Genomic DNA, 24905 nt, shown 5'->3' with positions numbered 1-24905 from the left:
AAGACTGTATTTACCTACCTAGCAACGCACCAAACCATCCAACAATCATTCATCACAATGACAGGCCGTTGACCCTAACCTACAAGTACCTTTCTGTCAATCGTTATTTAAAACATCTGACCGAACACTGATTGACTGTAAACCTAACTGTCATTATTATGCTGAAAACGTAGTTTTGATTCCTTGTACAAACCCCGTTTCCATATGAGTTGGGAAATTGTGTTAGATGTAAATATAAACGGAATACAATGACTTGCAAATCCTTTTCAACCCATATTCAATTGAATGCACTACAAAGACAATATATTTGATGTTCAAACTCATAAACTTTATTTTTTTTTTGCAAATAATAATTAACTTAGAATTTCATGGCTGCAACACGTGCCAAAGTAGTTGGGAAAGGGCATGTTCACCACTGTGTTACATGGCCTTTCCTTTTAACAACACTCAATAAACATTTGGGAACTGAGGAGACACATTTTTTAAGCTTCTCAGGTGGAATTCTTTCCCATTCTTGCTTGATGTACAGCTTAAGTTGTTCAACAGTCCGTTGTGGTATTTTAGGCTTCATAATGCGCCACACATTTTCAATGGGAGACAGGTCTGGACTACAGGCAGGCCAGTCTAGTATCCACACTCTTTTACTGTGAAGCAACGTTGATGTAACACTTGGTTTGGCATTGTCTTGCTGAAATAAGCAGGGGCGTCCATGGTAACGCTGCTTGGATGGCAACATATGTTGCTCCAAAACCTGTATGTACCTTTTTGCATTAATGGCGCCTTCACAGATGTGTAAGTTACCCATGTCTTGGGCACTAATACACCCCCATACCATCACAGATGCTGGCTTTTCAACTTTGCGCCTATAACAATCATGATGGTTCTTTTCCTCTTTGGTCCGGAGGACACGCCGTCCACAGTTTCCAAAAACAATTTGAAATGTGGACTCGTCAGACCACTGAACACTTTTCCACTTTGCATCAGTCCATCTTAGATGAGCTCAGGCCCAGCGAAGCCGACGGCGTTTCTGGGTGTTGTTGATAAACGGTTTTCGCCTTGCATAGGAGAGTTTTAACTTGCACTTACAGATGTAGCGACCAACTGTAGTGACTGACAGTGGGTTTCTGAAGTGTTCCTGAGCCCATGTGGTGATATCCTTTACACACTGATGTCGCTTGTTGATGCAGTACAGCCTGAGGGATCGAAGGTCACGGGCTTAGCTGCTTACGTGCAGTGATTTCTCCAGATTCTCTGAACCCTTTGATGATATTACGGAGCGTAGATGGTGAAATCCCTAAATTCCTTGCAATAGCTGGTTGAGAAAGCTTTTTCTTAAACTGTTCAACAATTTGCTCACGCATTTGTTGACAAAGTGGTGACCCTCGCCCCATCCTTGTTTGTGAATGATTGAGCATTTCATGGAATCTACTTTTATACCCAATCATGGCACCCACCTGTTCCCAATTTGCCTGTTCACCTGTGGGATGTTCCAAATAAGTGTTTGATGAGCATTCCTTAACTTTATCAGTATTTATTGCCACCTTTCCCAACTTCTTTGTCACGTGTTGCTGGCATCAAATTCTAAAGTTAATGATTATTCGCAAAAAAAAAATGTTTATCACTTTGAACATCAAATATGTTGTCTTTTGTAGCATATTCAACTGAATATGGGTTGAAAATGATTTGCAAATCATTGTATTCTGTTTATATTTACATCTAACACAATTTCCCAACTTATATGGAAACGGGGTTTGTAAGTACTCTGTGATTGTGCGCTGCCGAACATGCTCGTCTGCTTGTAAACCAGCAATGTCACGACGTGGCGACGACAGGGGCGCGGGACCGGTACTTTTCAGAGGCGGTATAGTACCAAATATGATTAATTAGTATCGCGGCACTATACTAATACCGGTACACCGTACAACCCTACTACAGTGTTGTTGTTCCCTCTTGTGCATGTAATTTAAAGCCCCTCAAAAATGATTAAACAGAAAACTGGATTTTTCTCATGTCCCTCTCGATATCCTCTGACCCTGAAAAGGAAATTGAAAAGCCACGGCCCGTTCTGCCAGAGACACTTCAGCAATTGTCGGGTGTCCCACAGTCTGGCGATGGCGGAACAAGCAGATTAAACGCTGCAGTGATCTATTGATCAGAGCTCGGGGGCGATAGAAGATTGTAATGCTGTCCTTTACATGCAGCAACACAGAACATAACCTTGAGTGGCCAGCAATTCATATCATTTTTAGTTGACACACAAAAAGAAAACTAAGTGAGATCCTGGAAATTACAGTACTCTCATGTGGAAAAACATGAGGAGAGAATGTTTATTAGATGGGGAGCAGAATTTATAGGGAGACATGCACAGGCACCTACGCCTATGGTGGGAAATGCCGCAGGGCAGACTATAAGAAGTTCATTTTCTCTCAAGGTTCTCAGGTTTGGATAGAATGTAATGGGAATGTAATGGGACACACCACATTAATCAACCTATAAGGGGTTGGGCTGGATCCTTTAGTCATCCCTGATTCTTAATACAATATGCTTGGTCTTCATGGTTTATCTTTCATGGCTGCGAGACATGAATATTAATTTAGTGAACTCCTTTTGGAACCAAATCTCTAGGGAACATTGTAAGGTATCAGTGGAACATTAACCAGTGACCGTAGACTCCACTGTCGGCTAACTTGTGCTCGGGGTGTCGAACGTAAGGTATTATCTGGCCCGCGAGATGAGTTTGCGAAGTATAAAAATGAGCTGTGATTTTTTAAAGAAAATAAACTGCTGTTCTATGTGTCCACTAAATGTCGCAACAGCAATTCTGCATGACCTCAAGAGGGGGTGCTATGTGTTTGGACACTAAAGTTAAAGTTAAAGTACCAATGATTGTCAAACACACACATTAGGTGTGGTGAGATTATCCTCTGCATTTGACCCATCACCCTCACCCACTGGGAGGTGAGGGGAGCAGTGAGCAGCAGCGGTGGCCGCGCCCGGGAATGATTTTTGGTGATTCAACCCCCAATTCCAACCCTTTATGCTGAGTGCCAAGCAGGGAGGTAATGGGTCCCATTTTTATAGTCTTTGAACTCACAGCCTACCGATCTCAGGGCGGACACTCTACCCACTAGGCCATAACCACTAGGCCACTGAGCAGGTTCTACATACTAGTGTGGTCCCGATACTAATATGTTGGTACCGGCACCAAAATTATTTCAATACTTTTCGTGACATTTCTAAATAAAGGGTACCACAAAAAATTGCATTATTGGCTTTATTTTAACAAAACATCTTACGGTACATTAAACATATGTTTCTTATTGCAAGTTTGTCCTTAAATAAAATAGTGAACATACAAGACAACTTGTCTTTTAGTAGTAAGTACGCAAACAAAGGCTCCTAATTAGTCTGTTGACATATGCAGTAACATATTGTGTCATTTTCCATTCTCTGCACACCTGTGGGATGTTCCAAATAAGTGTTTGAAAAGCATTCCTCAACTTTATCAGTATTTATTGCCACCTTTCCCAACTTCTTTGTCACGTGTTGCTGGCATCAAATTCTAAAGTCAATTGTTATTTGCAAAAAAAAAAAGGTTTGTCAGTTTGAACATCAAATATGTTGTCTTTGTAGCATATTCAACTGCATATGGGTTGAAAATGATTTGCAAATCATTGTAGTCCGTTTATATTTACATCTAATACAATTTCCCAACTCATATAGAAACAGGGTTTGTAGATATCTGGCCAGGACACTCCACACTCTTCTGCCTTCACCTTCATTGTCCATTCGTTTTTGGTGATTTTTTATACTCTGAACTTAGACGTTGAGTCCGCGACATACATGGCGGACAATAACTGATACAGTCTGCTTTGCCAGTCCAAAAGCATTCGCCGTTTTCCGTAGTCTTCCCCCGACGGCCAGGTAATACAAAGCACACGCTACCTTTTTTATCACATGCATGGGAGCCCGCATTCTCGTTGTCTCTCCTTCGACAAATGGACAAGGTTTTTCGCTAAGTAGAATCCCAGCTGACATGGACATTCGAAAGTTCTCTTGCCGTCTGAGAAGTGTTGTATCCCAAATAGCTGAAATCGCTTTCTCTTAAGGTATTCATGTGTGATTTCCACAAGCGTCTGTACAGACGGAAGGAGAAGCACGGGCATGTCTGGATGATTCGCCTCCATATTTCCAGTGGTTAGCTCAGAGTTACGAAACCACTTTATTATGAAGCTGTTTGTGGCGCGGTCTTTCTGGCGTCACTTCCTCTCCGAACTCCGTTTGTAAACGATCAATGAGTCCATATTAAGCTAAGAGCCGGAGATTCAAGAAATACACAGCACTCTTACCCGTGTAAAAATTGGTCCGAGGAGGGCGACCTTAAACGATGGTTTAGTGTGGCTGAAACGGGGCTTAGGCTAAATAATTATTTGTTCAAGGGGTTATCCGGCTTAGTGTAGACATAGCCTTAGACTGGTGAAAATGTGTTTTTCATTGCAACAATCTATGAAAACGGTTGTAAAACCCCAGGCGAGGGGTATGTGGCACCTTTTCAGACAAGAAAAAAATGCATCAAAGACGTTTTACGAGCAACCTACTCACTTCCACAGGTCCCGTCAGGCATCAGCATGTAGCCGTTGAGGCAGTAGCACTTGTAGCTGCCGTAGGTGTTCATGCACCTGTGTTTACAGGGCCGAGGCTTGAGTCCGCACTCGTTCAGGTCTGCAGACAGAAGGAGACAGCGTCAGGTCGGACAGGACGGGGGACAGCAGGGGAGGGGCAGAAATTAGTCAGAGGGCAAAGGTGAAGAGGTCCATCAGGTGTGATGCATTCAGGTAGAGCTGTCTGGTGTTTATGTGTTTGGGGGGAAAAGGGGGGAGGGTCTTCAGGGAAATAGGAGCACCGTGTTCTGACAAGCTTGCGACTTCTCACTTTGATACTTTAACAGGAAGACTTTAAGTGAGGAGCTGAAAGTAAGCTGCGTGTGATGGAAGATGTTATTAATCCCTTTGAGTTATCACAAGTGCACTGGGATGCCATCAGGGAGCCTCTCAGAGAGACGCGGTGTAGTGTTTTTGTGTTGGGGGAAAAAAAACAAGCATCTAAAAATGCCTGTGAGTTATGACACCTTTTTTCACACGGGGGCCTTTTTGACTGACTGGAGCACAGGTGTAGCTAATAACCATGTAAATCTTCGTTCAAGAGCCCTGGAGATGTGTGCCTCTGTGGAATCATTTTACATACAGTCCTGAAAGGAACGGGGCAGTCATTACAGCTTTTTTCCTTTGCTTTGCCTGACAACCAGGTGAGAAATGAGTCCAATACGAGTTCATTTTCCTCCTAATGATATAACTGAGCAAATGTGACAGTTTGCTTGACAGCCCCAACGGCGTCTTTTCCAGATATGTTGACATCTACCGGTGTAAAAAAGCATAGGTGCGACTAATAATCATCATGCATTCCACTTGGTGTATTGCAGGCTGCTGTGACACAAACAGAAAAATACATTAATGCACTTTCATTTGGACTGGAGTGTTTGTTTTTTTTAAACTATGCTCGCTTCCATATACAGTCATGGTCTGAAGTTTACATACACTTGTAAAGAGCATAATGTCATGGCTGTCTTGAGTTTCCAATAATTTCTACAACTCTTATTTTTTTGTGATAGTGTTTAGAGCACATACTTGTTGGTCACAAAAAACATCCATAAAGTTTGGTTCTTTTATTAATTTATTAAGAGGCCAATGAAAATGTGACCAAAACTGCTGGGTCTGGGTCTGGGTATACATACAGCAATGTTAATATTTGGTTACATGTCCCTTGGCAGGTTTCACTGCAATAAGGCACTTTTGGTAGCCATCCACAAGCTTCTGGCAAGCTTCTAGTTGACTTTTTGACCACTTCTTTTGACAAAATTGGTGCCGTTCAGCTAAATTTGTTGGTTTTCTGACATGGACTTGTTTCTTTAGCATTGTTCACATGTTCTCAATGGGGTTTAAGTCAGGACTTTGGGAAGGCCATTCTAAAACCTTAATTCTAGCCTGATTTAGCCATTCCTTTACCACTTTTGACGTGTGTTTGGGGTCATTGTCCTGTTGGAACACCCAACTGCGCCCAAGACCCAACCTACGGGCTGATGATTTTAGGTTGTCCTGAAGAATTTGGAGGTAATCCTCCTTTTCCATTGTCCCATTTACTATCTGTAAAGCACCAGTTCCATTGGCAGCAAAACAGGCCCAGAGCATAATACTACCACCACCATGCTTGACAGTAGGAATGGTGTTCCTGGGATTGAAGGCCTCACCATTTCTCCTCCAAACATATTGCTGGGTATTGTGGCCAAACAGCTCCATTTTTGACCACAGAACTTTATTCCAGAAGGTCTTATCTTTGTCCATGTGATCAGCCGCAAACTTTAGACGAGCCTTAAGGTGTGGCTTTTGGAGCAAGGGCTTCCTTCTTGCATGGTGATGCAAAACACGCTTGACTGTGGACACTGACACCTGTGTTCCAGCAGCTTCCAATTCATTGCAAACCTGCTTTTTGGTGGTTCTCGGTTGACTCTTGATCATCCTTACCAATTTTCTCTCAGCAGCAACTGATAGCTTGCGTTTTCTTCCTGATCGCGGCAGTGACAAAACTGTGCCATGCACTTTATACTTACTAACAATTGTCTGCACAGTTGCTCTTGGGACCTTAAGCTGCTTTGAAATGGCTCCAAGTGATTTTCCTGACTTGTTCAAGTCAATGATTCGTTTTTTCAGATCTGTGCTGAGTTCCTTTGACTTTCTCATTGTCGCGTTTGTAACCGAGTCTAATGACTGCATCATATGAGCCCTATTTAAATAGGCTAAGAGAAGTCAACATGTGTCGTCAATCATAATCACTCACATGACATTAACTTCGATTTGATTGCAACTTTTCTACATCACCAAAACTGATCATGTATGTTGCTGTATGTATACTTTTGACCCAGCAGATTGGGTCACATTTTCAGTAGACCCATAATAAATTCATAAAAGAACCAAACTTCATGAATGTTTTTTGTGAACAACAGGTATGTGCTCCAATCACTCTATCACAAAAAAATAAGAGTTGTGTTCGAAAGAAATTATTGGAAACTCAAGACAGCCATGACATTATGTTCTTTAAAAGTGTATGTAAAATTTTGACCACGACTGTACATTTTGACCATCTACGCTGGAAAACAACAAGATGTGAATGTGTTATTGGCTGTGAAATCACAAATTACAATTTTTAATTGCACATTGCAATTAAAAATACAAATGAACTACAGTTCACAAAAAAATTGTAGAAAAGTGCACCAAAAGTTATGAACCATTTGGCTAAAGTACGTTTGTGCGATATCAAACCAAATTTTGTCACATGAATATATAATTCAGAGACAGGAAGTGAAGATTAGAGTGTTGTCATCACACATAACACAAGAGGAAGGTAACAATTACCATTATCAATGATAAACCACGCTTATACTTTACACAGTTACTGTCACTGTTTTAAATGTAAATATCGCAAAACCATAATTGATAACCGCACTTTGATAAACTCACAGACCGGTGACACTGCTCATATCCTGCAGAGGCAAGGTAGCGCGTTAACTAGCTTAAATGTGAACATGAAGACAAGACACAATGTCTTTGATTCATTTTTCTTTACATCATGTCCAAAAAGGAGTAGGAAGAAGCAAATCTTATCTAATCCTCCCTCTTTTTCAATCCATAGCAATTAGTGACACATATGATGTTTTCTTCCTGTTCTCAATTTGTACAGAACTTACATTAATACGTTGTAAATACAACAGTTATCTTCATAAATACAGGCATGTGATTTAAACTTAATGAAAAAGACTGAAAATAATTAGGGGGTTTGGGAGCCGCAGATCCCCAGCCAGGTCCAGGGCGGTGCCCTGGTGGGGGCTCCTGGTTTTTCAGCAATTGAACATGCAAAAATTTGCAAAACAAAGAACCATTTAAAGATGTTTTAGTGTTTAAAGAATTTAAAAATGATCAACAGAGTTGACATAGATACATAGCCCATTCATCCAAAGGAATCCCTATGTATGTTTCAGTCATTATGTTATTTAGTCACAACAGTAATTACAACTTGTATTCACATCCACAGGAACCATATAGGTACGCCTACTCTATACAGTATTCACAACCTTACTAGTGTTCACTTCACAGCCACAGATGGTTCATTTAGTTATTTACACATTACTTTGGTTCATTCACACATTACTTTGGCATTTTTGCTTTGATGGCTCTGACAGGAGCCTTCCTGGAAAATTTCTGAGCAGCTTGCATTTTCTTTTATGTTTCTGTTTTAGTGGATTCCACCTTGGATTTTATAGCCAATTTCTGTCTCTTGAACTCCCTCTCCACTTCTAACTGCTCCAAATGCAAATTCATAAAGAGTACAAACAATGTTTATTCTATTAGCTAACTTCTAGGCGTGTGCGATTCAGAATTGATCCCCATTTTTAAAAAATCGATTTTTTTTTTTTTTTTTTTATTTTTTTTTTTTATGTTTTTTTAAATTAATCAATCCAACAAAACAATACACAGCAGTACCATAACAATGCAATCCAATTCCAAAACCAAACCCGACCCAGCAACACTCAGAACTGCAATAAACAGAGCAATTGAGAGGAGACACAAAACACGACACAGAACAAACCAAAAGTAGTGAAACAAAAATGAATATTATCAACAACAGTATCAATATTAGTTACAATTTCAACATAGCAGTGATTAAAAATCCTTCATTGACATTATCATTAGACATTTATAAAAACATAAAATAAAAATGAACAATAGTGTCACAGTGGCTTACACTTGCATCGCATCTCATAAGCTTGACAACACACTGTGTCCAATATTTTCACAAAGATAAAAAAGTCATATTTTTGGTTCATTTAATAGTTAAAACAAATGTACATTATTGCAATCAGTTGATAAAACATTGTCCTTTACAATTATAAAAGCTTTTTACAAAAATCTACTACTCTGCTTGCATGTCAGCAGACTGGGGTAGATCCTGCTGAAATCCTATGTATTGAATGAATAGAGAATCGTTTTGAATCGGGAAAATCGTTTTTGAATCGAGAATTGTGTTGAATTGAAAAAAAATCGATTTTGAATCTAATCGTGAACCCAAGAATCGACATTGAATCGAATCATGGGAAACACAAATATTCACAGCCCTACTAACTTCCTTTATCTGAATAGCCATTTGTGATTTATAGCATGAAATAATATATATTGCAGTCATGTTATTTATGTTTCAAAGACTATTCAATGTCAACAATAAACAGTTGAAATAATGAACAAAATGTCAGCGACTGTCTTGTTCTAAAACACCAATAAAAATTAAATTTAGCATTTAGACAAGCTATACTGTAGCAAAAGTCATCACGTCTGCCACAATCATGTCTGTTCTTAAAGGTGTATTCTACGTCTTCCATGTCGAGAGCAGTTTTGATTTGGGCTTACATGGTAGACAACTAAAATTCATGTTTTAGGCATTGTTTTATCCAGACACTTACATTTGTCCAAATGTGGCCAAGTAGACGAATCGTGGGTTTCCTGGACGTCGTCTACATCGCTAAAAGAAAAATCTAAGGAAGAGAATCCCTCTGCCGTCTTCCACTAGTTGTTTTTAATACTGTATATAAATCGATAAGTTGAAAATTCCCTCTTCTCTTCTCCGACTCTCTCGTCGTCATTTGGGATGTCTGTTGTGATTTCCCTTCCTGGTTGGATGACCCGCCCTATCTTTCCTCTGATTGGCCTGTCCGTAATGTTTTGCCCTAATCTTAACCAATCGTGACTCGTCATAGTAAAGTAACTAACCAAACATGGATTTTTCCCGTATATTTTGTCCCCTGCCCGTGGAGTTGCTTCGCTTCGTAGCTTCGATTTTTAAGTTAATCATTTTTAATGAAAAACCGTAGTTATTACCACTGCAGCCATAAACCGGAATGGATTATCACAAACCGTACTCATTACGGAAAACCGTAGTTGTTGGCAAGTATGGCAAAGAGACGGATCAAGATTTTAACACACATTGTAAGCCGGAAAAAACGAAGAAAAACGGAAAATAAGTTTTTATATTTTTACGGAGATAAAAAAGACGGATTTCCGACAAACGAAAAAATCACATGCCTGTAAATAGTTAAAGTCCAAAAAGGGTTGGAATTGGGGACTAAATCACCAAAAATGATTCCCGGGCGTGGCCACCGCTGCTCCCCACTGCTCCCCTCATTAAACATTTAAATACTCAGACCAAGTTAACAATACTACAACACGTCAACATAAATTTAATAGAAATTACCTCTTTGACTCCAACTTTGTATGTCGACAAAAGTCGACCATGCATGTCGACTTAAACCGACACATTTTAATAATAGGACGAACAAAGTGGACCAGGACTTGATAAGTTGGTCCCAGTGTTAAATGTGACGCATATTTTAATTTAGTTTTTGTCATAATCTTTATTAAAGTACAAACCCCGTTTCCATATGAGTTGGGAAATTGTGTTAGATGTAAATATAAACGGAATACAATGATTTGCAAAGCATTTTCAACCCATATTCAGTTGAATGCATTACAAAGACAACATATTTGATGTTCAAACTTATAAACTTAATTTTTTTTTTTGCAAATAATAATTAACTTAGAATTTCATGGCTGCAACACGTGCTAAAGTAGTTTGGAAAGGGCATGTTCACCACTGTGTTACATGGCCTTTCCTTTTAACAACACTCAGTAAACGTTTGGGAACTGAGGAGACACATTTTTTAAGCTTCTCAGGTGGAATTCGTTTCCATTCTTGCTTGATGTACAGCTTAAGTTGTTCAACAATCCGGGGGTCTCCGTTGTGGTATTTTAGGCTTCATAATGCGTCACACATTTTCAATGGGAGACAGGTCTGGACTACAGGCAGGCCAGTCTAGTACCCGCACTTTATGAAGCCACGTTGATGTAACACGTGGCTTGGCATTGTCTTGCTGAAATAAGCAGGGGCGTCCATGGTAACGTTGCTTGGATGGCAACATATGTTGCTCCAAAACCTGTATGTACCTTTCAGCATTAATGGCGCCTTCACAGATGTGTAAGTTACCCATGTCTTGGGCACTAATACATCCCCATACCATCACAGATGCTGGCTTTTCAACTTTGCGCCTATAACAATCCGGATGGTTCTTTTCCTCTTTGGTCCGGAGGACACGACGTCCACAGTTTCCAAAAACAATTTGAAATGTGGACTCGTCAGACCACAGAACACTTTTCCACTTTGTATCAGTCCATCTTAGATGAGCTCAGGCCCAGCGAAGCCGACGGCGTTTCTGGGTGTTGTTGACAAACGGTTTTTGCCTTGCATAGGAGAGTTTTAACTTGCACTTGATGTAGCGACCAACTGTAGTTACTGACAGTGGGTTTCTGAAGTGTTCCTGAGCCCATGTGGTGATATCCTTTACACACTGATGTCGCTTGCTGATGCATTACAGCCTGAGGGATCGAAGGTCACGGGCTTAGCTGCTTACGTGCAGTGATTTCTCCAGATTCTCTGAACCCTTTGATGATATTACGGACCGTAGATGGTGAAATCCCTAAATTCCTTGCAATAGCTGGTTGAGAAAGGTTTTTCTTAAACTGTTCAACAATTTGCTCACGCATTTGCTGACAAAGTGGTGACCCTCACCCCATCCTTGTTTGAGAATGACTGAGCATTTCATGGAATCTACTTTTATACCCAATCATGGCACCCACCTGTTCCCAATTTGCCTGTTCACCTGTGGGATGTTCCAAATAAGTGTTTGATGAGCATTCCTCAACTTTATCAGTATTTATTGCCACCTTTACCAACTTCTTTGTCACGTGTTACTGGCATCAAATTCTAAAGTTTAATGATTATTTGCAAAAAAAAAAAAAGTTTATCAGTTGAACATCAAATATGTTGTCTTTGTCTGTTTATATTTACATCTAACACAATTTCCCAACTCATATGGAAACGGGGTTTGTATTTTAGTTTTAGTCATTTGTTAATTATAGTCCGCCTCAAATAAATAAATTAATGGGAAACATTCCATCCCCTTCTTCTTTTTTGCTGCATGAGTGACGTAAGCGTGTTGGACCACATAAAACATTGTCATGCCTTTAAATTTACCATTAAATACGCGATTCCTTTAGGCAGAGAAAAATGTATACTTTTTTTTGTAAAGAAATAATACGGTACAATTAGCTTTAACTTACAGTTGTGTCGATGTCACGATGACTCGCCTGCTGATGGCATCATAGCGTCAACAATGAAATGTTTCTCCCAGGTGTACACATATTACAATGTGGAACATGTTAAATCCATACATTTTTCTTTTGGTGGTGATATATCAAACTTCCTTATCTCACAAGGAAAAGCTGATTGGCTCTCCTTCGTAACTATCTCCCGAACACTCTTTAATATGTACGCTGTTAAAGAGTTGTGATTAGAAATATTCTGAACTTGACCAACCCATCTACATACCATGTAGATGGGTTATCATGAATTAATTTACGTGGACCCCGACTTAAACAAGTTGAAAAACGTATTCGGGTGTTACCATTTAGTGGTCAATTGTACGGAATATGTACTGAACTGTGCAATCTACTAATAAAAGTTTCAATCAATCAATCAATCAAACAAAATTAAATATGATTAGATTCAGTTTCTGTCAACATTTTTGTTTCGATTGTATTTGTTGATGAAACTGTCAGCTAATTTTGTCATCGTCTTAGTCAATGTGCATTTCTTTGATGAGTTATCGTCTTATTTTTGTCAGGGGAATATGGGTAGCTGACGATAACTAAGGCGAGCATTATTACTCAACGAAGTTAACCCTGGTTGGTCCAAATTAAGAATGTAACTACAGTTGCCAACTTCGGGAAAAATAATTAAGGGACACCTTGTTGGCAAAGCTAGACCCGGTTGTTCTTCTTTGTTTTCCTCTTTAATTTTATGTCCAATAATGTTTTTATACTTATACATTAGCAAATATTTGTTATTGCTCATTGTTTTTTTAAGGACAAAATGTCACAACCTTAAAAAGTTACATTTTGAGTTCATACACAAGAAGCTGGATAGATAACTTGAGCTAGCTAACTTAGCTGCCCCCAAGCTTAGGCATTGACTAATTTTAATTCTCATGGTAAAAAGGGATAAAGTGTTTCCCTTTTTAGTTAGATAAGGGACGTGTACTTTTCTTTCTAAAATCAAGACAATTCTGTTTTTCAAAGGGACTGTTGGCAACCTTAGATGTAACGATTACCGTTATTAATGATGAACCGTGATAAGATTTCCAACAGTTAATATTGCAGTTTTAAAATCAAAATTATAGTAAAACCGTGATTGATAAACACACTTCAAAAAACTCAAGGACAGGTGATACTGCTCAATATGCTGGTGGAGCAAGCTAGCGCTAATTAGCATGAATACAAAACATACCACCGCCTTTCTCTAATAAAACTTATGTAAACTAACATTTAAACACTCAAATGTCATAAATATGGCTTTTAAGAAGCCAGAACAGTATTTAAAGGCCTACTGAAACCCACTACTACCGACCACGCAGTCTGATAGTTTATATATCAATGATGAAATCTTAACATTGCAACACATGCCAATACGGCCGGGTTAGCTTACTAAAGTGCAATTTCAAATTTCGCGCGAAATATCCTGCTGAAAACGACTCGGTATGATGACGCCTGTGCGTGATGTTACGAATTGTAGAGGACATTTTGGGACAGAATGGTGGCCAGCTATTAAGTCGTCTGTTTTCATCGCAAAATTCCACAGTATTCTGGACATCTGTGTTGGTGAATCTTTTGCAATTTGTTCAATGAACAATGGAGACAGCGAAGAAGAAAGCTGTAGGTGGGAAGCGGTGTATTGCGGCAGGTGTTGTGCCTGATAACGCACCCCGCCGTAGAATGCACCGCTTGACTGTTGTGCCGGATAACACAGCCGGTGTTTCATTGTTTACATTCCCGGAAGATGACAGTCAAGCTTTACCATTGGCCTGTGGAGAACTGGGACAACAGAGACTCTTACCAGGAGGACTTTGAGTTGGATACGCAGACGCGGTACCGTGAGTACGCATGCAGCTGTGGCTTCCAAACATTTGATCGCTTGCCCGTACGTGCGTGCCGCTATGTGCATGTCACGTACGTAACTTTGGGGAAATATATGTGCTGTATGAACTTTGGGGAGGTGAACGGTACTTTGGGCTGTCGGATTGAGTGTGTTGTGCAGGTTTTTGAGTTGTATTGGCGGTAAGGCTGCAGCTAACGATTATTTTTCTATCGATTAATCTATAGATTATTTTTCGATTAATCGGTTAATCTATATATTATTTTTTTCGATTAATCTATAGATTATTTTTCCTTTTACCGATTATTTTTTTTTATTTAAAATGAAGATGAAAAAATAAATGTAGGCCAGTTTTTTCAAAAGGCATGGCTTTTATTTACAAAAAAAAAAGTATGGCCACTCAGTCAACACTGACAACAACATGACAAAATATTCTGTAACAATGTAAACATTTGACAAAATTAAAAGTAGCTTATTTGCTTTTAATGTGCAAATATAAAAGTAAACATCCAGTGCAAATCTTAATATTCTGCAATAGTATAAGCATTTCAAAAGTAAAAGTATTGCTTATTTGCTAAAATGTGCAAAAATAAAGATAAACATCCAATACAAAAAAGTGCAAAACGAAATATTCTGTAACAACAGTGTAAACATTTCAACAAAAGTAAAACTTTTGCTTATTTTGCTTAATAACACAACAATGATAGTATGATTAAAGTGAAAGTTAATTGTTTGTTTGTACATAGTATACGTAATTGTTAATGTTGTAAAAGGTATTTGCACAACTAATTAACGTTAGCGTTAAAGAGGAGCGCGTCTTTGTAAACACTGAACAGGCACGCCAAACGCTCCTCTCAGAGCGAAACGGTGCTTTAGTTTATGAATTTACAACGCAGATACAAATGACACATTCATGTTTTTGTGTAATGATGACAACGTATACTCACGCGGACGATTGACTAGTTGATGGTGATGGCAAGAACGCTGCCGTTGTGCTGCTATGATAGGCCATTTCCGCTCGACACAGTGTGCATACAACAACATTATTAGCAGAGGTGGGTAGAGTAGCCAGAAATTGTACTCAAGTAAGAGTACTGTTACTTTAGAGATTTATTACTCAAGTAAAAGTAAGGAGTAGTCACCCAAATATTTACTTGAGTAAAAGTAAAAAGTATGTTGTGAAAAAACTACTCAAGTACTGAGTAACATACACACACATATCATATATATATATATATATATATATATGTGTGTGTATATATATATATACACACACATATCATATATATATATATATATATATATATATATATATATATATATATATACATACATTGATATATACAGTATATAATTTATATTTATTTATTTTGCCGTTTTTATTTACATGTTAAAGGTGTTTTAATAATTATACATGCATGTTTAACATATAGATTCCTTTCTTTCATGAAGACAAGAATATAAGTTGATGTATTACCTGATTCTGATGACTTGCATTGATTGTAATCAGGAAGCAGTGCTGGTAACGTCCACGTTTTCAAATGGAGGAGAAAAAAAGTTCCTCCTTTCTGTCTAATACCACATGAAAGTGGTTGTTATTTGGCATCTTATTTGTCCACCTTCCATATTCGTTTTTATACCCTTTACAAGAAATACATTGGCGGCAAACTCCGTAGCTTGCTAGCTTGTTTGCGCTGGCTTTCGGAGACTCTTATTTTGAAAGCGCAGGCGCGATGGAGCGGGACTTTTATTGTGAAGACAGGAACTGTGCAGTCAGTCTTTACGGTTGAAATAAAAAAAGGGTCTTTTTTCCTTCACACTTTTGATTGATTGATTGGAACTTTTATTAGTAGATTGCACAGTACAGTACATATTCCGTACAATTGACCACTAAATGGTAACACCCGAAGTTAGCTCGGAGCCAGTCAGGTCATGTGACCCCTGGCTCTGTTTGATTGGTCCAACGTCACCAGTGACTGCATCTGATTGGTGGAACGAAGTGAAACGTCACCAGTAAGGCAGGCACTTTGAAGGTCTGTCTGACAGACCAAAACAAACAAAGCGTGCATTAACAGATCGATAAAAATTAGTAGCGAGTAGTGAGCTGAATGTAGATAAAAGTAGCGGAGTAAAAGTAGCGTTTCTTCTTAGGCCGTTTATTGAAATACTCCCACACTTTTGACGACTTTTGGCGTGCTTTTTTCCCCTCGCTCGCACCACTCGCATCGTCTGCTTTGCGCTCCGCCATGACGGTAGTGTGACGTAAATATGCGACGTGTCGACGAACAAAAACGTCCTCGACGTATTTACGTAACCGATGACGTCGATGACGTCGATGACGTCGACTACGTCGACGCGTCGTTTCAGCCCTAATTGGCGGGTTATATGGACGGGAGGGGGGAGGTGTTTGTTATGCGGGATTAATTTGTGGCATATTAAATATAAGCCTGGTTGTGTTGTGGCTAATAGAGTATATATATGTCTTGTGTTTATTTACTGTATTAGTCATTCCCAGCTGAATATCAGGTCCCACCCGCCTCTCACAGCATCTTCCCTATCTGAATCGCTCCCACTGCCCTCTAGTCCTTCACTCTCACTTTCCTCATCCACAAATCTTTCATCCTCGCTCAAATTAATGGGGAAATCGTCGCTTTCTCGGTCCAAATCGCTCTCGCTGCTGGTGGCCATGATTGTAAACAATGTGCAGATGTGAGGAGCTCCACAACCTGTGACGTCACGCTACTCGTCTGCTACTTCCGGTACAGGCAAGGCTTTTTTATCAGCGACCAAAAGTTGCAAACTTTATCGTCGATGTTCTCTACTAAATCCTTTCACCAAAAATATGGCAATATCGCAAACTTATCAAGTATGACACATAGAATGGACCTGCTATCCCCGTTTAAATAAGAAAATCGCATTTCAGTAGGCCTTTAATGTTTCTTCTGTCAAGAAAAATATATAGTGTCTGTTTATTTACTTGCTTTATTAAAAACAAAAACACAAGTATAACTTGGTTTAAAGATTTCCGTGTAGAATCGTTTAATAATGAAAATTGCGTTATACTTGTATAGCGCTTTTCTACCTTCAAGGTACTAAAAGCGCTTTGACACTATTTCCACATTCACACACTGATGGCGGGAGCTGCCATGCAAGGCCCTAACCACGACCCATCAGGAGCAAAAGTGAAGTGTCTTGCTCAAGGACACAACAGATGTGACTCGGATGACAGAAGCTGGGGATCAAACCAGGAACCCTTAAATTGCTGGCAAGAGCCACGCCGTCCCCGTATTTAAGTCACAATACCCGTGATAGGAAATGTTCATATTGTTGCATCCCTAGAACACAAAAATATGTCATTCTACAATACTACTAATTAGGGCTAATTTATGTTCAAGTAAATTGGCGTGGAGTATAATAACACTGCCGCATCCAGAGCTAAGGTGTGTGAATTTTCTGGTCATATCTAGCGGTGTATCTCAGCTTGGAACCCGGGATGACCAGGTAAGAGAGGTAGTACCTAGTAGCACTTACTAAAGCCAATGAGAAAACGTGTAGAACTCTATTATTAATCTGCTCATAAGGTTTAGGACTAGTAAGAGTATCATCTACATTAATTACCCCCAAAAAAGCACATTCAAGACATTCTTTGTGAAACATAACTTAAGTTACTGACATATCCGACAGCTGAGAGCCTCTTAAAACACATTTTTCATTAATCTAAAGGCTTATAGTGTAACTGAAGAACCTTTCAGACTGCTTTTGGCTTTGTTTCAGCAGTTTTTTTATATGGAGAAAGCCAATTAAGGGTTTGTTCAGTGGGTTCTATGGAGCGTGTAAGAGGAGCTTAAGGTTGAAGAGTGTAGACGGGATATTTCACTTGGCTGGAATCACTAAAGTATGACTTGAGTATGAGATCTACTAAGAGAAAACAATGGTCTCCGTGCTATTTAAAACGTCCTATTTATCTAGGATACTGCATCATCTGTACAAATAAATGCCATAGCCACAAAAAGGTCAATTTAATGTAATAAGAAAGCTTAGCAATGACGCCAACTTACGCATGGTGCTTTGTTGTACTTAACTTCTGCATACCTTATACATTTCTGCGATGAGGTGGCGACTTGTCCAGGGTGTAGGGATAGGCTCCAGCCACCCCCACGACCCCGAAAGGGACAAACGGAAAAAAATGAATGGATACATTCTAAATTTAATGTAGGTTTATCTAAATTTAAACAAACGATGGAACAAACAGTTGCTTTTTTATTCTATCAATAGCAGCTTGGGGTCAACGAAAGCCTCTCTGCATAATAGGTGACTACAGGCGGAATTAGGTATGAATGTGTTGCTCAGCTGTGGAATGCATTCACTGTCCACACTTCAAACACATAGGCTTTATTTTTAGCCAATACTGTACTCCATAACATAGACAAAGGGTGTCTTAACCTTTTTCCCCTCTGGGCGCTACTTTTCCACTAAAGCGGGGCCTGTGGCCCACTCAAATATTAACACTGAATTAGCAATCTTACTCTTGATTTTAATCGTAATATATCTGATCTACTTACAGTTTATGCCATGATCTGTTGCCCGGATCATGTTTTGTTTAGTTTTGACTCCCACCAGTTCTGTTTTCAGCACCATCAGTGTGTTTTGGTTACCATGGGTGCTGACTCGTTTCACCTGCCTCTGATTGATTAGTGTCAGGGATGCTCACCTGCTGCCGGGCACTAATCAGAAAGATACTTATTCCCGTTTCTCGCCACGCTCGGTCTGGCTTCCTTGTTTGCTGTATGCAACAGTTACGTTGGTTTATTGCTGTTTCCTTTTCAAGATTCCTGAGCTAAGTCTCGCCTTAGCTCCCCGTGCGATCGGCACGCATCCCTTTTGTTTGTTTCCTCTATGTTTGTATTTCATTGAATAATTTATGGACATTAAATCATATCCTACCTGCACGCTTCGTCCGGAGTTTTCCGTCTGCTTACTGGGAGAACGACCACGCAGTAAAATGCGACCGCGACGTGACAGTTTAACAGGATAAACATTGTCAAATTATAGGAAACCTTGTGTTAATTACAAAGATTACTATTAAAGGGGAACATTATCACAATTTCAGAAGGGTTAAAACCATTAAAAATCATTTTCCAGTGGCTTATTTTATTTTTCGAAGTTTTTTTAAAAATGTTACTCATCACGCAATTACCCTAAAAAAAGCTTCAAAGTGCCTGATTTTAACCATCGTTATATACACCCGTCCATTTTCCTGTGACGTCACATAGTGATGCCGATACAAACAAACATGGCGGATAGAACAGCAAGTTTATAGCGACATTAGCTCGGATTCAGACTCGGATTTCAGCGGCTTAAGCGATTCAACAGATTACGCATGTATTGAAACGGATGGTTGTAGTGTGGAGGCAGGTAGCGAAAACGAAATTGAAGAAGAAACTGAAGCTATTGAGCCATATCGGTTTGAACCGTATGCAAGCGAAACCGACGAAAACGACACAACAGCCAGCGACACGGGAGAAAGCGAGGACGAATTCGGCAATCGCCCTCTAACCAACGATTGGTATGTGTTTGTTTGGCATTAAAGGAAACTAACAACTATGAACTAGGTTTACAGCATATGAAATACATTTGGCAACAACATGCACTTTGAGAGTGCAGACAGCCCAGTTTTCATCAATTAATATATTCTGTAGACATACCCTCATTCGCTCTCTTTTCCTGGGGGTCTGGCAGCAGATTTCTTTGACTTTATCGTTGGAAATGCATCTGCTTTGAGTGTCGCAGGATATCCACACATTCTTGCCATCTCTGTCGTAGCATAGCTTTCGTCGGTAAAGTGTGCGGAACAAACGTCCAATTTCTTGCCACTTTTGCATCTTTGGGCCACTGGTGCAACTTGAATCCGTCCCTGTTCGTGTTGTTACACCCTCCGACAACACACCGACGAGGCATGATGTCTCCAAGGTACGGAAAACAGTCGAAAAAACGGAAAATAACAGAGCTGATTCGACTCGGTGTTTGTAATGTGTTTGAGAAAATGGCGGATTGCTTCCCGATGTGACGTCATCGCTCCGAGAGCGAATAATAGAAAGGCGTTTAATTCGCCAAAATTCACCCATTTAGAGTTCGGAAATCGGTTAAAAAAATATATGGTCTTTTTTCTGCAACATCAAGGTATATATTGACGCTTACATAGGTCTGGTGATAATGTTCCCCTTCAAGGCTTAGGTCAGGCTGATTACAAAAATAAATACTAATAAATAAATACAAATATAGGGATCGGAAGGCCATGTGTTTTTGCACTGCACTGTGGGGCTGGATAGCCATACTTGTTGGACAAAGGCTTTGTTCACAATGTGACAGTGAGCAACAAACTAAAATGGATCGTACAGAATAAAATAAACAATGGGCCGTACCGAGATAAACTGTGCCCTATTCCAAAGGCTCGCTACCTTGAAAAAATAATTCTAAACGGTGGAATTGACTTATATGAGCTATGAGCACCTCTGATGGACAATAAATTTTAATCAAGTAAAAGTGCCGCCAAACTTGTCTATATTTTGTTTACAAAGTCAGTTTTAATACCGGAGAAGAATTTCAGAATGCAAAGTCTGTTAAGGCACATTGTCCTTTGTTTAAATTGTGCATAACATACAGCTTTCATCTCCCATGTGTTGGGGATGCGTGAGTGAGGTCCCTCGGCCTCGTTTCATTGGCAGGTTTCCCAGAAAAAACAAGCCCATTGTTACTTTTAAATACTTTGATCACAGCGCCACCGATCCGAAAATAATAAATATTCACTTTTGTGCTTACCCAAGACTAAAAGTAAACAGACCACATGCTTTTTTCCTAAATACTGTACGTTGTTTGTCGGCCGCAGCTAGATTGGCTAACGATAACAGCCTACTAAATGTTACATGTGTAACTGAATAAACACGCTTTAATTCAAACATGCCAGTCTTAAAATGCCGTTAACACACCAACATGTACCAGGTGATGGCGTTAAAAGTCATGTTTGATCGTCTATTCGTCGTCTCTTTATTAGCTTTACAACCCGACTACTTTTGGCTTTGGTTTCACGCTGGAAATGAGAAAAATCTCACCAAATCCTTTTTTTCCCCTAAAGTGATCATGACCACGATTGTGGCAGTTAATGATGTCGCAAGACCCACAATGCAATGCGTTTCTACATCACATTTTCAATTCTTACACTGCAAAAGAAAGAACTCATAAAAAAATTATGAAGAACATATTTACAAACAATTATGTTGTGCTAAAATAAATAAATGGATAACTATGGATGCTGATGCGTCATCTGTGTTGCTGCTACTTATTTCAGCGCTGCCTTTGATACGGTTGATCATAACATTCCATTAGATCCCATTAAGTCACGTATCAGAATGTCAGACTTACATTTTTCCTGGTTTAACTCCTATCTCACTGAAAGGATGCACTGTGTATGTAAGGTCGAAGTATGTTAAGGTCACTTGTGGAGTTCCACAGGGTTTGGTTCTTGGCCTTGCAGTTTTCAGCGTATTTAATGACATCATACGCAAATACGGTGTTAGCTTTTATTGTTATGATGATGACCGCCAACTCTACATGCCCCTAAAGCTGACCAACACGCCGGATTGTAGTCATCTGGAGGCGTGTCTTAATGAAATTAAACAATGAATGTCCGGCAAGAAAGAGATGTTGATTAGACACAGGCACCTGCTTACGGATACCACCTTAAATTTCGACAGTAAAACAATAGTCCACAGCAATTTTCTGAAAAATCTCAGAGTTATTTTCGACCCAGCTGCACATTGAGAGCGTTACTAAAACAACCTTCTTTCATCTCCGTGATATCGCTAAAAGCAGTCCCATTTTTGTCCACCAATGATGCAGAGATCATTATTCATGCGTTGGTTGCGTCTCGTCTTTATTACTATAACATCTTTTCTGGTCTCTCAAAGTCTAGCGTTAAAAGATTACAATTGGTACAAAACGAGGCTGATAGACTTTTGACAAGGACAAGAAAGTTCGATCTTATAACACCTATACTGGCCCAACTGCACTGGCTCCTGGTACACTTAAGGTGCAAGTTTAATTTTGTTTTTTTACTTCAAACGTTCTGGCACAATTTTATCTTGCTGATTGTATTGGGCCGTATGTTCAGTCCCCATCTCTGCATTTCAAGAACGCCGGTTTATCCTTAATTTCCAGAGCTCAAAAAAGTCTGCAGCTTCTAGAGCATTTTCTACTCGGGATCCAGTAGTCTGGAATGCCCAACCGGCAACAGTTAGAGATGCTAACTCAATAGAAGCATTTACGTCTCACCTTAAAACTCATTTATATACGCTAGCTATTGGATAGATCTTGTTTAGTCCAGCTGACCTGCCGGTTTTCTTTTCTGCTCTGTCCTCCCTGTCTGGTAAAGTGTAATCTCTGGAGAGGTACCAGTCTGGAAGAGGCCCTAGCTGTTCCAAGTTGGACCACTCTTCTTTGCATCAGTTGATTCTTGCGTTGTCGACTTGTCTCCATGCAAGAAGTTCCCACTACTACCCTCTGCTGGCTTCCCGATAGACTGGACTCTCACATTATCTATTAACGTAACAACTCGATAATTGTACCCGCTCGGCATCCATTGCACGTGGTCACCCAGGAGGGTGGTTCCCACATCTGCGGCATCTTCCCAAGGTTTTTTCTTTTTCTCAGATCAGGCTTTTGGAGTTTTTTTCTTGCCCGGATGTGGGTTGAGATCAGGAGATGTCATTGTGGTTTGTGAAACCCTTTGTGATTAAGGGATATATGAATAAATTGTGATTGATGTGATAAATTCTAGCTAAATTAATGATGAACAATTATAATATATTTGTTTCTTGAATAAACTGTCAATAAAATCAATTTGCAGATGAAAATGCTGCTTCACCACTTAAGTCATATTTTTTGCGCTTAAGAAACTTCTCTATGATTTTAGCTTCAGACTTCTACCTAATGTCATTACTGCCACAAGTGGTGGAAAACTGTGTTACAACTGAGTACCGCTGGCACACAGCCGAGGAACAGGTATTTTTTGGGGCCTACGAGGTGGCGCTTGCAGCCCAAAAAAGGGCCCTGTTGTTAAGCAACAAGCAAGGAACGCATGGTTGCAGGAGACCTCAGCAGCTTATACAGTGTGTATAAATACAGAGCGTGGGTGTATATGTGTGTGATATAAAATCTATGAGAACTAAACGTTGTACCTTTATGAACATTTGATTTATCCATCCATCCATCCATTTTCTACCGCTTATTCCCTTTGGTTTAGACCAACTTTATTGATCCCCAAGGGAAATTGTTTAGGGCAGAGAGAGATTGACTAATTATAGATTATCAATTATATAAATTAAAGAAATCAATGCCATTTTTGGCTTAAGTTGAGATCTCAGGTGTTGTTACCAACAGACCAAATTTGAACGCTGCCTGAGCAAAATTGTAACTTCTGTTCAACACAAAAAACAGGATCGGATATCTCTAATATCATAAAACTATGTTATTCTGCTAAAATGACAGTGTTTTATAGCAATATTATGATGTTTTGTTTTTGCACTTTACAGCATTTTTGATTCACATTATTGTAAAATTCTGAATTTATTATTCCAAAATTTCAACAACCTATCTCAACTTAAGAGTACCCCAACTGGAGTGTTTTGAGATAAAAGCTGATTTGTTTTCCAGACCAATTGTTATACTTTGTAGCAAGCAACAATTTGACTTACAAGCATCCCCGCCATTAGTTGGCATGGCAAATGTCACAGTCAACCCTGTTAGAGCCGCCAAAAACATCTGGTCTTACGCATTTGCATTTGTTTTCCAACCATGGAAAGGAAGGAAGGAAGAAAGTGAGGTTGTGTTTTGAGTTAAGAGATCCGTCACAGAAGCTAAGGTACTACTGTATTTCGAAATAATACAAATTATTATAATTATACAACATTATATTTGTAATATTATTCTTGTTAAATTATAATACATTTATTTTTAAATGACAATAGTCCATTGTCTTCTTATAATAATACACCTGTATCATCATAATATTTTACTGTGGTAAAGTGACAACTTTAATCTTTTACAAATAAAATTATGTTTTTAATAACTTCTTAATAAGGCTACTTTTGGTGACAAACAACAAATGGTTACCTTGTTTTACCTCTGTTAAACTAACAACATATGATCTAATTCAGCAAACATTTTTCCTGTAAATGCTAAAACCACACAATTTTGTTGCTCCCTCATTAGCGCTTTTCAACAAAGCTTTACTGCAGCAATTAAGATCAACAGCAGGTCGTATTTCCCCAAATAATAATCACATACAGCAATAGAAGAGACCTGCGATTTTCCCTGCCGACGCTGTGCTTTGTTTTCTGGCCTCACATTAAAGCTGGCCTGCCCTTGTCAGTGAGAGCCAGTTTATGGCTTCATCCAACAACAACAACAACAACAAAAACCACGTCCAACACCTGCGTGCACTCGTAAAAAACTAACTTTTCTTTTTTTGATTAAGACTGTCTCAAATGTTCTTTCTTTATTGTGATCACAGACAATAAAACCAAATAAATGCTCTATGGAGAGTGTTAGATCATCTGTTGGACTATTTTCAAGATATTTCAACTTTATTATCATATAAATTGTTTTTCTTTATTTTTGTAAAATTACAACTACATTTTTGTAAAATTACAAATTGATTTTTGTAAAATTAGGACTTCTGTCTTGCAAAAATTGGACTTGTTAAA

General features: G+C 39.2%; 1 protein-coding gene across 6 annotated transcripts in view; it reads right to left on the bottom strand.

The window, feature by feature from the left end:
• npnta (nephronectin a) overlaps positions 1–24905 on the bottom strand; it is a 172876-nt gene that overhangs the window by 61038 nt on the left and 86933 nt on the right. For all 6 annotated transcript variants that reach the window (XM_061983890.1, XM_061983891.1, XM_061983893.1 and 3 more), the window contains one exon: positions 4603–4722. In XM_061983890.1, coding sequence (XP_061839874.1) covers positions 4603–4722 — 120 coding nt within the window. The remainder of the gene's footprint in view (positions 1–4602; positions 4723–24905) is intronic.

Source organism: Nerophis lumbriciformis, linkage group LG25, assembly GCF_033978685.3.
Source record: "Nerophis lumbriciformis linkage group LG25, RoL_Nlum_v2.1, whole genome shotgun sequence".
NCBI lineage: Eukaryota > Metazoa > Chordata > Actinopteri > Syngnathiformes > Syngnathidae > Nerophis > Nerophis lumbriciformis.
The sequence above is the reverse complement of the archived record's forward strand: the minus strand, read 5'-3'. Positions and strand labels throughout refer to the sequence as shown.